This window comes from Dysidea avara, chromosome 4 (genome assembly GCF_963678975.1).
Source record: "Dysidea avara chromosome 4, odDysAvar1.4, whole genome shotgun sequence".
Lineage (NCBI taxonomy): Eukaryota > Metazoa > Porifera > Demospongiae > Dictyoceratida > Dysideidae > Dysidea > Dysidea avara.
This window is the reverse complement of record NC_089275.1, coordinates 17,169,699-17,186,178: the sequence shown is the minus strand read 5'-3', so window position 1 is coordinate 17,186,178 and position 16,480 is coordinate 17,169,699. Positions and strand designations below refer to the sequence as shown.

At 38.2% G+C, this 16,480-nt stretch overlaps 1 protein-coding gene across 1 annotated transcript in view; it reads left to right on the top strand.

Moving 5' to 3' along the window:
- Positions 1–16,480, top strand: part of LOC136253605 (ankyrin-1-like) — a 312,474-nt gene that overhangs the window by 9,044 nt on the left and 286,950 nt on the right. The window contains exons 4-5 of the mRNA XM_066046271.1: positions 26–124; positions 661–759. Of these exons, the coding sequence (XP_065902343.1) occupies positions 26–124; positions 661–759 (198 nt within the window). The remainder of the gene's footprint in view (positions 1–25; positions 125–660; positions 760–16,480) is intronic.

Here is a 16,480-nt window from a genome sequence, read left to right as displayed (position 1 = left end):
ACTGTTGATCACTTTGCCACTATAGGATGGTCATACTCCTCTATATGGTGCTGCATATAATGGTCATTCTCAAGTAGTGGAGATGTTGATCAAGTCAGAAGCAGATGTCAATGCTGCTGATAAAGTGAGGCAATAATTATTTACATTAATGAAATTATAATGTATGTAGTCCGCTTGTATCCTTGGTTTTCCTTAACAAGGTTGTAATGTAGACAAACTGCCAAATATTATTTTTAGTATAGCCATGAAGTCCTTTATTTGCCACTAAAATTACGCATTCATTCAAGTAAAATATGTGCTTTCTTTATTGGAGAAAGAACACAAATTAAGCTAAAATTAGATGTTGTAAACCAAAAGTCCTTGTACTACTAAGATCACATACACAACTTGTATATGTAGAGTATATTAACAATTGAATGCTGTACTTTGGTATCAAACAGATGGTAACATTCCACAGTAGGGATTTCCCCATGGCATAACTGTGTTAAGTCCTTAGCAATGTGGTTATTATGGAATTATTAAATTTGGTAATGGTAATAAAGTCCTTTATATTATGTGTCTTTCCATGTAATCTTCTCATGAACACAGGTTATCCATGATGTATCAAATTATATCAATATGAAATAATAACTGTCACTGTTGTTTACTTTGTCACTATAGTATGGACGTACTCCTCTATATGCTGCTGCATATTATGGTCATACTGACGTAGTGGAGATGTTGATCAAGTCAGAAGCAGATGTCAATGCTGCTAATAAAGTGAGGCAATAATTTTTTACATTAATGAAATTATTATGTATGTAGTCCACTTGTACCCCTGGTTTTTCCTTAACAAGGTTGTTATGTAGACAAACTGCCAAATATTATTTTTAGTATAGCCATGAAGTACTTTATTTGCCAGTAATATTAAACATTCATTCAAGTAAAATATGTGCTTTCTTTATTGGAGAAATGAACTCAAATTAAGCTAAAATTGGATGTTGTAAACCAAAAGTCCTTGTACTACTAAGATCACATACACACCTTGTGTTTGTAGAATATATTAACATTTGAATGCTGTACTTTGGTATTGAATAGATGGTAACATTCCACAGTAGGGATTTCCCCATGGCATAACCGTGTTAAGTCCTTAGCAATATGGTTATTATGGAATTATTAAATTTGGTAATGGTAATAAAGTCCTTTATATTATGTGTCTTTCCATGGAATCTTCTCATGTACACAGGTTATCTATGATGCATCAAATTATATCAATATGAAATAATAACTGTCACTGTTGATTACTTTGTCACTATAGGATGGACATTCTCCTCTATATTTTGCTGCAAAATATCGCAATTCTCAAGTAGTGGAGATGTTGATCAAGTCAGAAGCAGATGTTAATGCTGCTAATAAAGTGAGGCAATAATTTTTTACATTAATGAAATTATTATGTATATAGTCTGCTTGTACCCCAGGTGTTTCCTTAACAAAGTTGTTATGTAGACAAACTGCCAAATATTATTTTTAGTATAGCCATGAAGTCCTTTATTTGCCAGTAAAATTACACATTCATTCAAGTAAAATATGTGCTTTCTTTATTTGAGAAAAGAACACAAATTAAGCTAAAATTAGATGTTGTATACCAAAAGTCGTTGTACTACTGAGATCACATACACACCTTGTATTAGTAGAATATATTGGCTGTACTTTAGTATTGAACAGATGGTAACATGCCACAGTAGGGATTTTCCCACATAGCTGTGTTAGGTGCTTAGCAATATGGTTATTATGAAATTATTAAAATTAATTTTGTAATGGTAATAAAGTCCTCTATATTATGTGTCTATCCATGGAATCTTCTCATGTACATAGATTATCCATGATGTATCAAATTATATCAATATGAAATCAAGACACACGATAGTGTGTCGTGCGGCCCAAGAAGCTGGCGCGCCACACCGTGAGTATATTGACAGGAAGAACGAAAACGTCATTTTCACACCTTTGTATCTCGGTGATCACTTATCTGATAGGAACCAAATTTGCTACACAGTTGCCTGCCAGCCAAGGGAGTCTACATTCCAAATTTGAAGGAAATCGCTCCAGCCATTTCCGAGATACGAGTTGCCAAAGTTTGGTTTTTTTTTCTTCGTTTTTTTTTCTTCTTCGTCTTTTCGCGCACTTGCAAAAATTGCTATAACAAGCAAACGCGTACTCCGATCGCCTTGAAATTTGGCACACAGAAAAAGAGTCCATAGGCAAATCCTAGCATCAAATGTGGTACAAATCCGATGAATGGTTCAGGAGTTATGACCGAATATTCGCATAAAACAAGATCGATTTGTTGTCACGCCTACAGGGTAAACCGCTTCATGGAATGAGTTGAAAATTGCTATGTAGATGGAGTAACCATCGTAGGAGTGCCTTTTGGTGGTTTGAAAGGAATCGAGATAAAGACCACGAAGATATGACACAAAACCCAACCTGTGTCACAATTACGCGATCGATTTTTATGAATAAAAAAGTGTTAGTTTTCACGCCTACTAGGCAAACCGCTTAGAGCAATGAGCTTAAAATCGGTGTATAGCTGGAATAATCTTCATAGAAAGTACTTGCAGTAGTACAGAAGAATCGGATTACAAACCACTGAGTTATGATTTGAAAGCCAACTCCGTGTAGCAAATGCGAGATCGAGATACTCTAATAGAACAGTCACCCTAATAGAGCATTCGGCTAATTTATTTACTCCATTATAGAATTTTATTACATCACAAGTTATTCTGTAGGGAGTTCAGCTGCAAACAGTTAATCTTATAGACAGTTCAGCAAGAAGACAGTCACCATGTGGAGAGTTAAGCAAATATATCACTATAGAGATTCAGAACATTACAAGTCACACTGAAGAAAGTTCAGCTATAAACAAGTCATGCACTGTGTAGAGAATTCAGCTACAATTAAGTCACTCTCTAGAGAATTCAGCTACACAGAATTCAGCTACACACAAGTCACTGTGGAGAGAGTTCAGCTACAAACAAATTACCCTTTAGAGTGATCAGCTACAAACAAATTACCCTTTAGAGTGATCAGCTACAAACAAAACACTTTGCAGAGTGTTCAGCTACAACAAATCAACCTTTAGAGCGATCAGCAATGAACAAATCAACACAAATCTACCTGTAGAGAGATCAGCTAGAAACAAATCACCCTGAAGAGAGTTCAGCTACAAAAAATCACCCTGTAGAGACATCAGCTAGAAACTAGACACAATGTAAGGAGTTCAGCTACAAGCAATCACCCTGTAGAGAGTTCAGCTAAAACAAATCACCTTATAGAGAGTTCAGCTACAAACAGATTACCTGTAGAGAGATCGGCTACAAACAAATCAACCTGCAGAGAGATCAGCTACACACAAATCAACTTGTAGAGAGATCAGCTACAAACAAATCACCCTGTAGAGAGATCAGCTACAAACTAGACACAAAGTAAGGAGTTCAACTACAAGTAAATTACCCTGTAGAGAGTTCATCTACAAACAAATCAACCTGTAGAGCAATCAGCTAGAAACAAATCACCCTGAAGAGAGGTCAGCTACAAAAAATCACCCTGTAGAGAGATCAGCTAGAAACAAATCACCCTGAAGAGAGGTCAGCTACAAAAAAATCACCCTGTAGAGAGATCAGCTACAAACAAGTCACCCTGAAGAGAGGTCAGCTACAAACAAAACACTTTGCAGAGAATTCAGCTACAAACAAATCAGCTTGTACAGAGATCAGTTACACACAAATCAACCTGTAGAGAGATAAGCTAGAAACAAATCACCCTGTAGAGAGTAGCTACAAGCAAAACACACTGTAGAGAGTTCAGCAACAAAGAAACCACCATGTAGAGAGTTCAGCTGCAAACAAATCACCTTATAGAGAGTTCAGCTACAAACAAATCACCCTGTAGAGAGATCAGCTAGAAACTAGACACAATGTAAGGAGTTCAGCTACAAGCAAATCACCCTTTAGTGAGTTCAGCTACAAACAAATCAACCTGCAGTGAGATCACCTACAAAAAAGCACCTTGTACAGAGTTCAGCTACAAACAAATTACCCTGTAGAGAGATCGGCTACAAACAAATCAACCAGTAGAAAGATCAGCTACACACAAATCAACTTGTAGAGAGATCAGCTACAAACAAATCACCCTGTAGAGAGATCAGCTAGAAACTAGACACAATGTAAGGAGTTCAGCTACAAGTAAATCACCCTGTAGAGAGTTCAGCTAAAACAAATCAACCTGCTGAGAGATCAGCTACAAATAAATCACTTTACAGACAGTTCAGCTACAAACAAATTACCTTGTAGAGAGATCGGCTGCAAATTAATCGACCTGCAGAGAGATCAGCTACACAATAATCAACTTGTAGAGAGATCAGCTACAAACAAATCACCCTGTAGAGAGATCAGCTACAAACAAATCACCCTGTAGAGAGATCAGCTAGAAACTAGATACAATGCAAGGAGTTCAGCTACAAACAAATCAACCTGCAGTGAGATCACCCACAAAAACGCACTTGTACAGAGTTCAGTCACAAACAAATCACCCTGTAGAGAGATCAGGTAGAAGAATTCACCTTGTAGAGAGTTCAGCAACAAAGAAACCACCATGTAGAGAGTTCAGCTGCAAACAAATCACCCAGTAGAAAGATCAGCTAGAAGAAGTTACCTTGTAGAGAGTTCAGTTACAAAGAAACCATCATATAGAGAGTTCAGCTACAAAGAAATTACCCCCGTAGAGAGTTCAGCTAGAAGAAGTCACCTTGTAAAGAGTTCAGCTACAAAGAAAACAACATGTACAGAGTTCAGCTACAAAGAAACCACCTGTACAGAATTCAACTAGAAACAAATTACCCTGTATAGAGATCAGCTAGAAGAAGTTACCTTGTAGATAGTTCAGCTACAACAATTCACCCTGTAGAAAGATCAGCTAGAAGAAGTCACCTTGTAGAGTGTTCAGTTACAAAGAAACCATCATGTAGAGAGTTCAGCTGCAAACAAATCACTCTGTAGAGAGTTCAGCTACAAAGAAACCGCCATGTAGAGAGTTCAGCCTCATACAAACCACCTTGTAGAGAATTCAACTACAACAAATCACCCTGTAGAGAAGAAGTTACCTTGTAGAGAGTTCAGCTACAAAGAAACCATCACGTAGGGAGTTCAGCTACAAAGAAACCACCATGTAGAGAGTTTAGCTGCAAACAAATCACCTGTAGAGAGTTCAGCCAGAAACAAATCACCCCGTAGAGAGATCATCTGGATGAAGTCACCTTGTAGAGAGTTCAGCTACAAAGAAACCATCATGTAGAGAGTTCAGCTGCAAACAAATCACCCTGCAGAGAGTTCAGCTACAAAAAAATCACCCTGTAGAGAGTTCAGCTACAAAGAAACCATCATGTAGAGAGTTCGGCTAAAAAGACACCACCATGTAGAGAGTTTAGCTGCAAACAAATCACCTGTAGAGAGTTCAGCTAGAAACAAAATACCCTGTAGAAAGACCAGCTAGAAGAGGTTATCTTGTAGAGAGTTCAGCTACAAAGAAACCATCCTGTATATAGTTCAGCTACATTTCAAGTCACCCAGTAGAGAGATCAGCTGCAAAAAAATACCCTGTGGGGAATAATGGGCATGTAATAAATATATGTATATAATTTGTATAATTACTAATAAAATCAAAAATAATTGAAGTACTAAAATTCTTCTTAAGTTCTTTTCTTCTTCCTGTAGTAAAGAAAAAAACACATGGGTTAAAAAACCCCAAAACCAGCCATAGGCCGGCTTTGCAGTATACAAATACAAAAAGAAGTGATATCTAATCAAAAACAGCCAAGCTGTAAAAAAGGTGCGGTCCCCAAAAAGGCCATGGTGAAAAAAGATATGAAATCGAAGGTGGCGGCCAAGAAATGGCTGTGATGGTAGGTTAATGGTTACATTTTAATAACGACAATTCAGGTGAATTTTGTGCCACTTGGTCTTGGCACCAAATTCACCTGAATTGTTGTTATTAAAATGTAACCATTAACCTACCATCACAGCCATTTCTTGGCCGCCACCTTGGATTTCACATCTTTTTTCACCATGGCCTTTTTGGGGGCCGCACCTTTTTTTACAGCTTCGCTGTTTTTGATTAGATAATAACTGTCACTGTTGATTACTTTGTCACTATAGAATGGACGTACTCCTCTACATATCGCTGCATATTATGGTCATACTGAAGTAGTGGAGACGTTGATCAAGTCAGAAGCAGATGTCAATGCTGCTGATAAAGTGAGGCAATAAATTTTTACATTAATGAAATTATTATGTATATAGGCTGCTTGTACCCTGGTTTTTTCTTAACAAGGTTGTTATGTAGACAAACTGCCAAATATTATTTTTAGTATAGCCATAAAGTCCTTTATTTGCCAGTAAAATTACACATTTATTCAAGTAAAATATGTGCTTTCTTTATTGGAGAAAATAACACAAATTAAGCTAAAATTAGATGGTGTAAATCAAAAGTCCTTGTACTACTAAGATCACATACACACCTTGTGTTTGTAGAATATATTAACAATAGGCCAGTTTCATGTAAGGGAAAGTATTTTAATTGATCTTTTAATTGTGGTTGCGCAACCACTGGATGCTGTGGTTAGCCATAAAAATGTACAGAAACCATTGGGAAACGGACAACCACGGACACAAAATCAATTGTCACATAGAATCTAATGGAAATATCCAAGTTTTTAAAGCAGCACTGTAGACTACATTGATTTCTACTCCCTGTGGTGTTTTTTTGCTGTAAATACGCTAAGCCACTAGCGAGTTATGAGCCAATAAAGGTTAGAATGTGTGATAAAAATGTTTTCTGGAGACAAAACACACAAGCAGCTGCTTGTTATTCTTGTTTACCAGATGTACAGTATACAAGAGAAAGCTGTACTATCACCTGGATGATGTATCTGGATTCCCTGAACACGCTGTTAACTTATTAGCTCTCATGCCAATTCAGCTCTTTCCTGCGAAGCGATTCGCAACAAAAACTATTGTTAAGACTTGTTGAAGTTCCTATGTTATTTTCTGACTTCGAACTTACAAATATCAGCTGTGGAAGGCCTTGTCTGGTGACATTTCTAACTTCACCACCCTATTAACTCGGGCATCTTTCGTCCTATTCACAGCGGACAACCACGAAACGAAAGAGAAATCAATGTAGTTTCTTTCCATGTACAGAAAATTATAACATACCGTATACTTTGTAAGTTACCGAAGTTTTGCTGCCGGTTATCATCGTTTTCCCAATGGCTTCAATACATTTTTATGGGCATCCACAGCATCCAGTGGTTACGCAATAGACAATTAACACTGATTGCATTCTGAAGGCCTTATGTGAAACTGGCCTATGAATGCTGTTTTTTGGTATTGAATATATGGTAACATGTCACAGTAGGCATTTTCCCACATAGCTGTGTTAGGTACTTAGCAATATGGTTATTATGGAATTATTAAATTTGGTAATGGCAATAAAGTCCTTTGTATTATGTGTCTATCCATGGAATCTTCTCATGTGCACAGGTTATCCATGATGTATCAAATTATATCAATATGAAATAATAACTGTCACTGTTGATTACTTTGTCACTGTAGGATGGAGATACTCCTCTATATAATGCTGCATATAATGGTCATATTCAAATAGTGGAGATGTTGATCAAGTCAGAAGCAGATGTCAATGCTGCTAAAAATGTGAGGCAATAATAATGTACATTAATGGAATTATTATGTATAATAGTCTGCTTGTACCCCTGGATTTTCCTTAACAAGGTTGTTATGTAGACAAACTGCCAAACATTATTTTTTAGTAGAGCCATGAAGTCCTTTGTTTGCCATTAAAATTACACGTTGATTTAATTGATCACGTGCTGTCTTTATTGAAGAAAAGGACTCAATTTAAGCTAAAATTTCAAAGTGTACGCCAAAAATCCTTTGTTCTACTTAGGTCACATACACATCTAATGTACATAGAATACATTAGCAATTGAATACTGTACTTTGGTATTGAATTGATGGTAACATGCCACAGTAGAGATTTTCCCACATAGCTGTGATATGGCTCTTAGCAATATAATTATTAATGTTTAGTTATGCTACCACTCACCTACTCTTGTGGTCTGTTCCTTGGATCTTTATTCTTCACCTCCAGCATTCCAATGATTGAGGAAGGGTTGGTAAGTGCTAGGGGCCTCATCTGCCATGGTATATGGCCTAGGCAAGGTTATGTAATTCCAGTGGGGCCAAAGTAGGAAGTACTTTTGGTTTATTGATACTTGGATAATGAAAGAGTTTAGAGCAGAGAAGCGTCTCTGTCCTAAACTCTTTACAATAGAGGCAAACAGGAGAACCTAGCGGATAAGGCTGGTATCCTAAGTGAGGCCCCTGTTGTCTCAGACTCCTCTAAGGAGAATTGACAAACTGCTTATAGCAGCAGTAGGTAATGTGTTGACCTGTGGGTCACCACTAATTTGTGTCACGTGGCTTTGGACTTTCACCAGATTGTGACAGCATTAACACCTGTGCACAGGTGATACAATGGTCAGGGTGTGACCGTTATTCTCAGAATTGTCAATATCCACTGTTGAGAGTGGCACTGTGTGAAATAGCATCAACACTTGAGCTACGTGATAGTAGCACTGTGGTCCCTCTATAGTGGTTAGCTGGTTGGTGCTCTGTAGCTTGGTCATGTTTGATAGTGCTCATGACAGAGAGTGTCTTCTGGTAGATGGGAGAGTGTCTCCTGATAGTAATCTGGATGGGAGAGCATCTCCAGCTAGCAGTCTGGTTGGGAGAACATCTCTAGTTAGCAATTTGAATGGGAGAGCGTTCCCCCATACTGATCTGGATGGAAGAGCATCTTCAGCTAGTGATCTGGTTGGGAGAGCATCTCTAGTTAGCAATTTGGATGGGGGAACACCTCCTGATACTGATCTGGATGGGAGAGGCGAGCATCTGATAGCAATCCGATTTATCTGAGCTGGAGGGCCTGTCTGTGACTGCAGGCAAGATGAAAGAGCATCTCTCCTGACAAAGATCTAAACTGTGAGCATCCCTCAATAGCAATCTCTACTTGTGGTAGCAGCTGGCACAGTGAAGGGATCCAGTAAGACCTACAGCTTAGTAACTCACAACAAAATGCATATGATGGCACAGTCTTTCCACAGTCTTTCATGTAAATGTTTCTGAGTAATTGAATGCAGGCGCAGTAAAGTACAGAGTACAACAACAACGTTATGTGTCTGCTTGCTCCACTGCTTACACTACAGATGTACATAAGTACCACTGTTGACAGTGGAATACTATTTATAATTGTTATCGGCACACCATGTCAATTAACACGGAGCAACTGCATATACTGAAGCTTGTAAATTTTTCAGTGGGTAGGGATAGGGTGGAAGATTTCTTACAATGGGTATGAATTACTGCCAACGTGTTCTGCTCAGTGTTACGCATGCGTTGTTCTTATTAGAGCCTGCTGTTGCATACTAATATTTTAGGGACTTGCACAGCCTATTCTTCACAACATTAACTATGTTTAATAACTTAAACTTTATCTAATGGTTAGTTATGCTACCACTAACCTACTTATGTGGTCTTTTCCTTGGATCTTCATTCTTCACATCCAGCAATCCAATGATTGAGGAGGGGTTTAGTAAGTGCTAGGGGCCTCATCTGCCATGGTATATGGCCTAGGCAAGGTTATATAATTCCAGCGGAGCCAAAGTAGGAAGTACTTTGGTTTATTGATGCTTGGGTAATGATAGAGTTTAGAGCAGAGAAGTGTCTCTGTCCTAAACTCTTTACAATAGAGGCCATAGGTAGGTCATGATATATAATATATATATTGTGATCTACCCCCCAAGCATCAAGGTATTTTTTGCTGTTTTTTAAATTGCCCATGCAATGTGCAAGAGTTTTGATGGTGGTAACATCTAGTAATATGCAAGACAAGTTATGCTGGCAACATGCAGAAGATGACAACGTGCAAACCAAGCAACGGTGACATACAAAACAAGCAGTGACATATGTTGGTATACAAACAAGCAATGGCAATGATCAATTTATAATTACCATGTGTTTGTGTTCCTTTTAGGTACCAAGTTACCTTTATACCACCATTAATGCGGTCGCCTTCTAAGGCTGGTGACTAGCTATATATGCATGTATGTAGCTAGTTTGGTGATACTTCATTGTATTCTGCATTCTCTAGTTAACTATCCAAGCCCTGCTGATGCTGACTACAAGCCACTAAGCAGCAATGAAGAAACCAATATAGTAACATAACAAGCAAATGTGACAACACAAACATTAGGAAGACAAAGCATACAAGTGAACCAACATGCAGCTAACAATACAATGGTGTGCCCCATGCCAATTGTCTGGCAAAAGTGTGGAGCACATCCCAACGATGGAACTACAGATACATAACAAAAACACTGTATCATGTACACATTAGAGCAAGCACTTTGTTGTGAAACAATTCCTGTTGACGTTGTATAGGTTGAAGTTTCCTTTAATGATAAGACTTTTCTTTGGGACTATTATAAGACGGTGTGTGAGAAGCTGACACAACACTGTAAAACTGCTATGCAAAGTTCTAACATGTACCTGGCTGCCTTTCAGCATATGCTGTAAAATACAGAAGTCTATTAATGCATTTAATACACACCTGTAGTCGCATTTAAAAAAAATTAATTGTGCACAAAAGAATTTTGAATTAACCATTAAGTCACTGAAATCAGATACTTAGTCATTTCCTCTTTTTTTGACACTAGCACCAGTGACTGGTGGCTAGGATATATCTATATATGAACTCACTACTAAGCTTACCAGCACAGAGCAACTCTTATTATTTCGCTAATTATTAGAGGTGTACTGATAGGGAAATTTTGAACTGATCCGATAATACATGTACATACCGATATACTGAGTCAGAGCATCGATACTGACTTGATACACCAATATAATAAAGCGTAGCTATATGCTTAGATTGGAGGAAAGTGGGAAACTTTAATGTTTTATTTTCTTGCCATAAGATACAGCAGTTGAAAGTGCTAACAATCAATGATGATGCTCGATTGCCTGTGGTGGTGGTGTGGCCTCAATTAACAACCCAGACAGTGAGGCACCCATGAAATATTTTTAGGACATGCCCCCACCAATATAAGTCTGCTTTACTCTGTATTTCAATGGCTTGTAAAGATGGCTGGTTGTTTCAAGTTGTTTCTAGTTTATTCATCCCATGGATACTTTTTATAGCTCTGCACTATGATCATTTGTTATATGGTTGGTAAGTATTGTAACAATGAATGTTTGCTGTGTATGTATTTCTATGGCTTCTCATAGCGTAGTGCTTATTTTCAAGGATATAGAAAAACTACTGTCTCCCCAGTGTTGTTTGCTGTATAACAGGGGGTATAATGTGGCTCTACCATGGCAAAGATTACTTTGGTATACCATATCGGTTTTGGTGGCTAAAACAAGACCAACTGATATTGGCAAAAATCTCCATATCGGCCACCAATATGATATGTATCAGTATATTGGCACACACCTATTCATTACATGCACATACAGGGTGTGTGGGAACAGTGTGTAAGCTTATACTAGTAAACCAATTGGTGTTATACTGTTGCTTACCCGATGCAGCATCTCATCTGAGGCCATTTTGCAATAGTCTAGGCATTTCCTTAATTATTCTAACTGATGTCCACCATGCCATCTTCCTGCATTTTTATTGCATCAGGTGGTGTCCGACAAACTGGCCATGGTACGAGGTGGAGCTGTAGTTACTGATGTTGGTGTTGAGCATAGCGGCGTCAGAGCTGTCCCAGCTGACAGTGATACCATGCGTGGGCCGAGATAAGCAGTGGCGTAGCCAAGGGGGGGCATTTTCCCCCCGTCACTAAGTGATTTTTTTAAAACTTCCATCACAAGCTTTCCAGTAACTGACACGCATCCCAAATTACTGTTTGTGCGCTACTACGCGAGTGAACACAACATTCAACTCGTTTGTGAATGGTGATAATAATACGATGATTTCTTGCGCATTACAAGCAATTAATAAAATGATGCGCTAATAATAAGGTATGCCCGAATCCCCAGGGGTTCCCCGTATAGACACCAGGCCTTCACCGAACGAAAATATTAGACACAATTCTATATTTAGCCTACACTGCTCACGTGATAGTGCATTTTTCGAATCTAAAGGCAGATGACCCGCTCAAAGTGACTTCACAAGAGTCACAACTCAAGTTGCAACTCAGAAGTGACAAGTGATATGCAATGATGCTACAAACCTACGAGGTGATAAAGTGTTAAATGAACCAACTTTATTTTCCCGAGTTAATCACACTGGATCTTCGTACAACATAGTGGCATGCTGGCTTAATTTTTTCACTTTTTCAGCCAGTCAGATGATCCGTCACAAGCTTAGAAATTCTGCTAAGAGGAAAGGTATAGAGTTGGGATTTCGTGCCAATACATGGCGTTTGAATTTCCCCGGCTGAAGTGAGTGAGCTCGTCATACTATGCCAGTGCAGACTGTGGCTGACGTAAGTAACTGTGACACATTGTATTTGTACTAAAATATTCACAATATAGTTCTACTGGATTGCGGGCAAATTTGTTGGAGTACAGTTGTGGCATGTGTGATGATGCTCGACGAAAATATTTCCATTGATAAGTGACAACTGGTAGCAATCAGTAATGAAGTAGTTATGTAGCTAGTTACATAAGCGGTAATAATACAACACTGTATGTTGGCTAGCCCATCATTGGGTCATTAGCCTTTTGTGCAATTACAAACAATGTCGAGTGTTTTGTGGGGATGCCCCCCCACCACCATCTGGCTAGCTACACCCCTGGAGATAAGCAACTTCTGGAAACGTCCCTCATGGCAGCTGCTGATATTGTAATGTCACATCTTGTCACGTTGTCATCCTGTCTGGAACGCTTGTTCCTCGAGGCGGCCCTCCCCCTGTGACAATTAAAGTTCCTTGCTTGCTCGATCCAGCAGTCGAACTTCTTAAGGACGATGACCCTCTCCTTCCTCGTGGCCAGCAAGAACTACGAGTCATCTTGAAGATTTAAAGCCACTGTTAACTGGTAAGATTTCTTACAACAGGTATAAATTACTGCCAACGTGTTCTGCTCAGTGTTACGCATGCATTGATCTTATTACAGCCTGCTGTTGTATGCTAATATTTTGGGGATTTGCACAGCCTATGCTTCATAACATTAACTATGTTTAATAACTTAAACTCATATTTTAAGGAAATTAATAAATTTTCAAATGCATCAGTAATGGAATTAAAGTTCTTCTGTAATTTCTTATCCGATTAGAACCAAATTTGCTACAGAAGTGTCTGCCAGGTAAGGGAGTCTGTATACATAATTTGAATATAATTTTCATAGCCATTTCTGAGATACGAGTGACCAAAGTTTTGGTTTTATCTTTATTTCTTCTTCTTCTACAGTTAAAGTGAATCTCAGTACCAAGTTTGGTGGGAATCCAATGAACAATCATTGAGTTATGACCAATGTTTTGCTAAAATAATATCGAACTTTTGTTACGCTCACAGGGTAAACCCCTTGAAATAGTGGATTGAAAATTGCTATGTTGATGGCGTAACTAACTATCATAAGAATGCCTTTTTGGGAATGGAGGTAAGACCATGGAAATGCAACACAAAACACAACCTGTGTCACAATGTCACTATCGAGCTTCATAAATAAAATAACAATAAATGTTAATGCCTACCAGGCAAGCCGCTGAGAAGAGTCAGCTGAAAACTAGCTAGTATATAGATGGAATCATCATTATAGAAAGTCCTTGCAGTAGTAGAGAGAAAAAACCATCATTGTGTTGTTTAAAACACACAATTTTAGACACATGTGACTATACATACAAAACGCACAGTACAAACATGGCAAAGAAAGTATAAAAATAAACCAGAACATGACATAAAAATGAGCACATAGCTATAAATTACAATCAAGCATTCCATTCATGACTATCATTTACTAAAAAATGTGTTGTGATGAAGTGATAGCTCTCTGAGTAGCTTTGCTCAAGACAGACTTACAAGTCACTACAGACTGTTCAAGTGTAGCTTGCAAAGCTCTGATGGAAGGAGTAAGAAAATGGTTCAAGCAGCAGATTCTAATGATTGAGTGTAAAATTAATAATGTTTTGCATCCTAAATAATTCAGCTCTGAAATTATTAATCAAGACTCACGGTAGTGAGTTGCGCGGCCAGAAAAGCAGAAACCCCCGCCGCAGACATTAAATGATGTGACCACTACACGTGAGGATTTTACAGGAATGAACGTTGTCAAATTCGGCCTTCCTGTAACTCACCCATCACTTATGCTATCCTTCTGAAACTTTAGAGTTGAACTCATCTTGTCACTAGTAACTACCACACAAGCAGTGAAGTAAATCCATGCCGATTGTTTCATGATCAAGATTGCCGACATCAAAGGGGAAGTTTCATTTTTTTATCGCATGCAGTTAGAAGCAACTGCAGGTGTATGCCTTGTATTCCTTTGTGCATTCCAAACATTGATTGCCTTGCTATCGCTTCAGTATTCACTCAATCGCCTCAAGATTCACATCATCGATTTCACCATACATGATTACCCTACAGTTGTAATTTCAGCACCAAACGAAGTTTCAGTAGACCCAGAGGCTAAATACAAAACCCAGATTGTTGTTTTCCGCAATATTCGCTTGGCATGTAGGGCAATGTGTCTTTAAACTATTCTAAAAGTTTCATTCAGATTGAAACATATGTTTTTGAGAATGGCTAGTTTTAAATTTGAATTTGGTCGTCCCCACGTAATTTGCTCTCTAAGAATTTTACTCGGAATTTAAAGAATGACGCAGAGTACAACTGTGGTCACTGGGTATTGATGAACTGGTGTTCTATGTAGTTAATCAGTGCATATAGCCACAAAGAAGTGTGCTGCCATAGATTATAGTCCATAGATATAATCTATGGTGTGCGCTGCATAGCTACCATTGCTCGTTTTGAAATTTGAATTTAGTCGTCCCGGCCCACGTAATTTGTCCTCTAAGGGCGCAGCTTAAAGAATGACACAAAGTACAAATGCAGTGACTGTTGTTGACACAAGCTGTGAGTAATTAGTACATGTAGCTAGCCTAAAAGGAAGTGTGCAAAATCACCTAATAATGTACAATTTTCGCCATGTATTATTGCATTTTATTGCACCCCACACAAAATTACACATGTAATTACAACATACAGAGGACACGTGAATGCCAAACACTTTTCATAACAATAATGTAAGAATTGTACAATAATGACTGTAATATAACTGCTATGAAAATGTTTTCCAGTGGCCCGCCATAGTAGCAAGTCTCACATGATGGCATGTATACTCATCCAAACACAATGGGAGGAACGAGTGAGTACGATGACAACAAGTTAGTATGACTCGATTTGTAGAATCCAGATGAGTGGGTGTGGCTCCAGTATGTATAAACAGTTAACAAACATTCCTGTTATAAATACGTGGTAGAGTTGCAATATAATAGTACAGTATTTAAATGCAACAATACATAGTCTCCATTGCATCACTATCAAAAGACACTAAGTGGAGGATATCGTTGCATCTCTAGTATGTACACTCTATCAGTACAACCTTAATGGCTACCAGTATAGAAAGACAACCTCTCTTGAAAAGCCAATATCAATTGAGAACTTATACACTGTTACCTGTTTATTGAGTGAAGGTGGCAATAAACAAGTTCCACCGTAATTTATATATGTGATCTGATCCTGTATAACATATCCTGTCAGTGGATGAGATCCACTTGGCCAGGACAAAATATGACTCAAATGTCTTGGATGATCCATACTGAACCCACTTATGACCCAGTGCCACTATGGAACTGAGTATTTTAAGATGGGTGGATGTGTGGACACATTACAACATGTACATGCAAGACATGCTACGTACTGTTTTAGCATTTCAAGTCACCACATTATGCATGGACCAGTCAACAATGCTTCATAGTGCCCATCAGTAAACCTGAAGAAAAGTTACGAAAAATAAAAATTCACATAAGTACAATGAAACCTCAGTAATATGGCCAGCTGTGGGACCAAAGATTTGGCCTGAATAACAAGGTGGTCATGAAGTACTGCTTAGCTATATTTGGGACCTACTAGAGGTGGCCAATATAATGAGGTGGTCTTATTAAAGAGGTGGCCGCTAAGTGAGGTTTCACTGTACATACAGTTCACAATGGTGAACAATATTAATGGTTAACAATATACACTGAAACCTGCAGGTCACTTCTTGTGGAAGATTGCTCTCTACACAAAATGACACATTCAGAGATTGTATTTAGATGGATGATACAGTAACACATTGTGACTTCAATACTCATGATG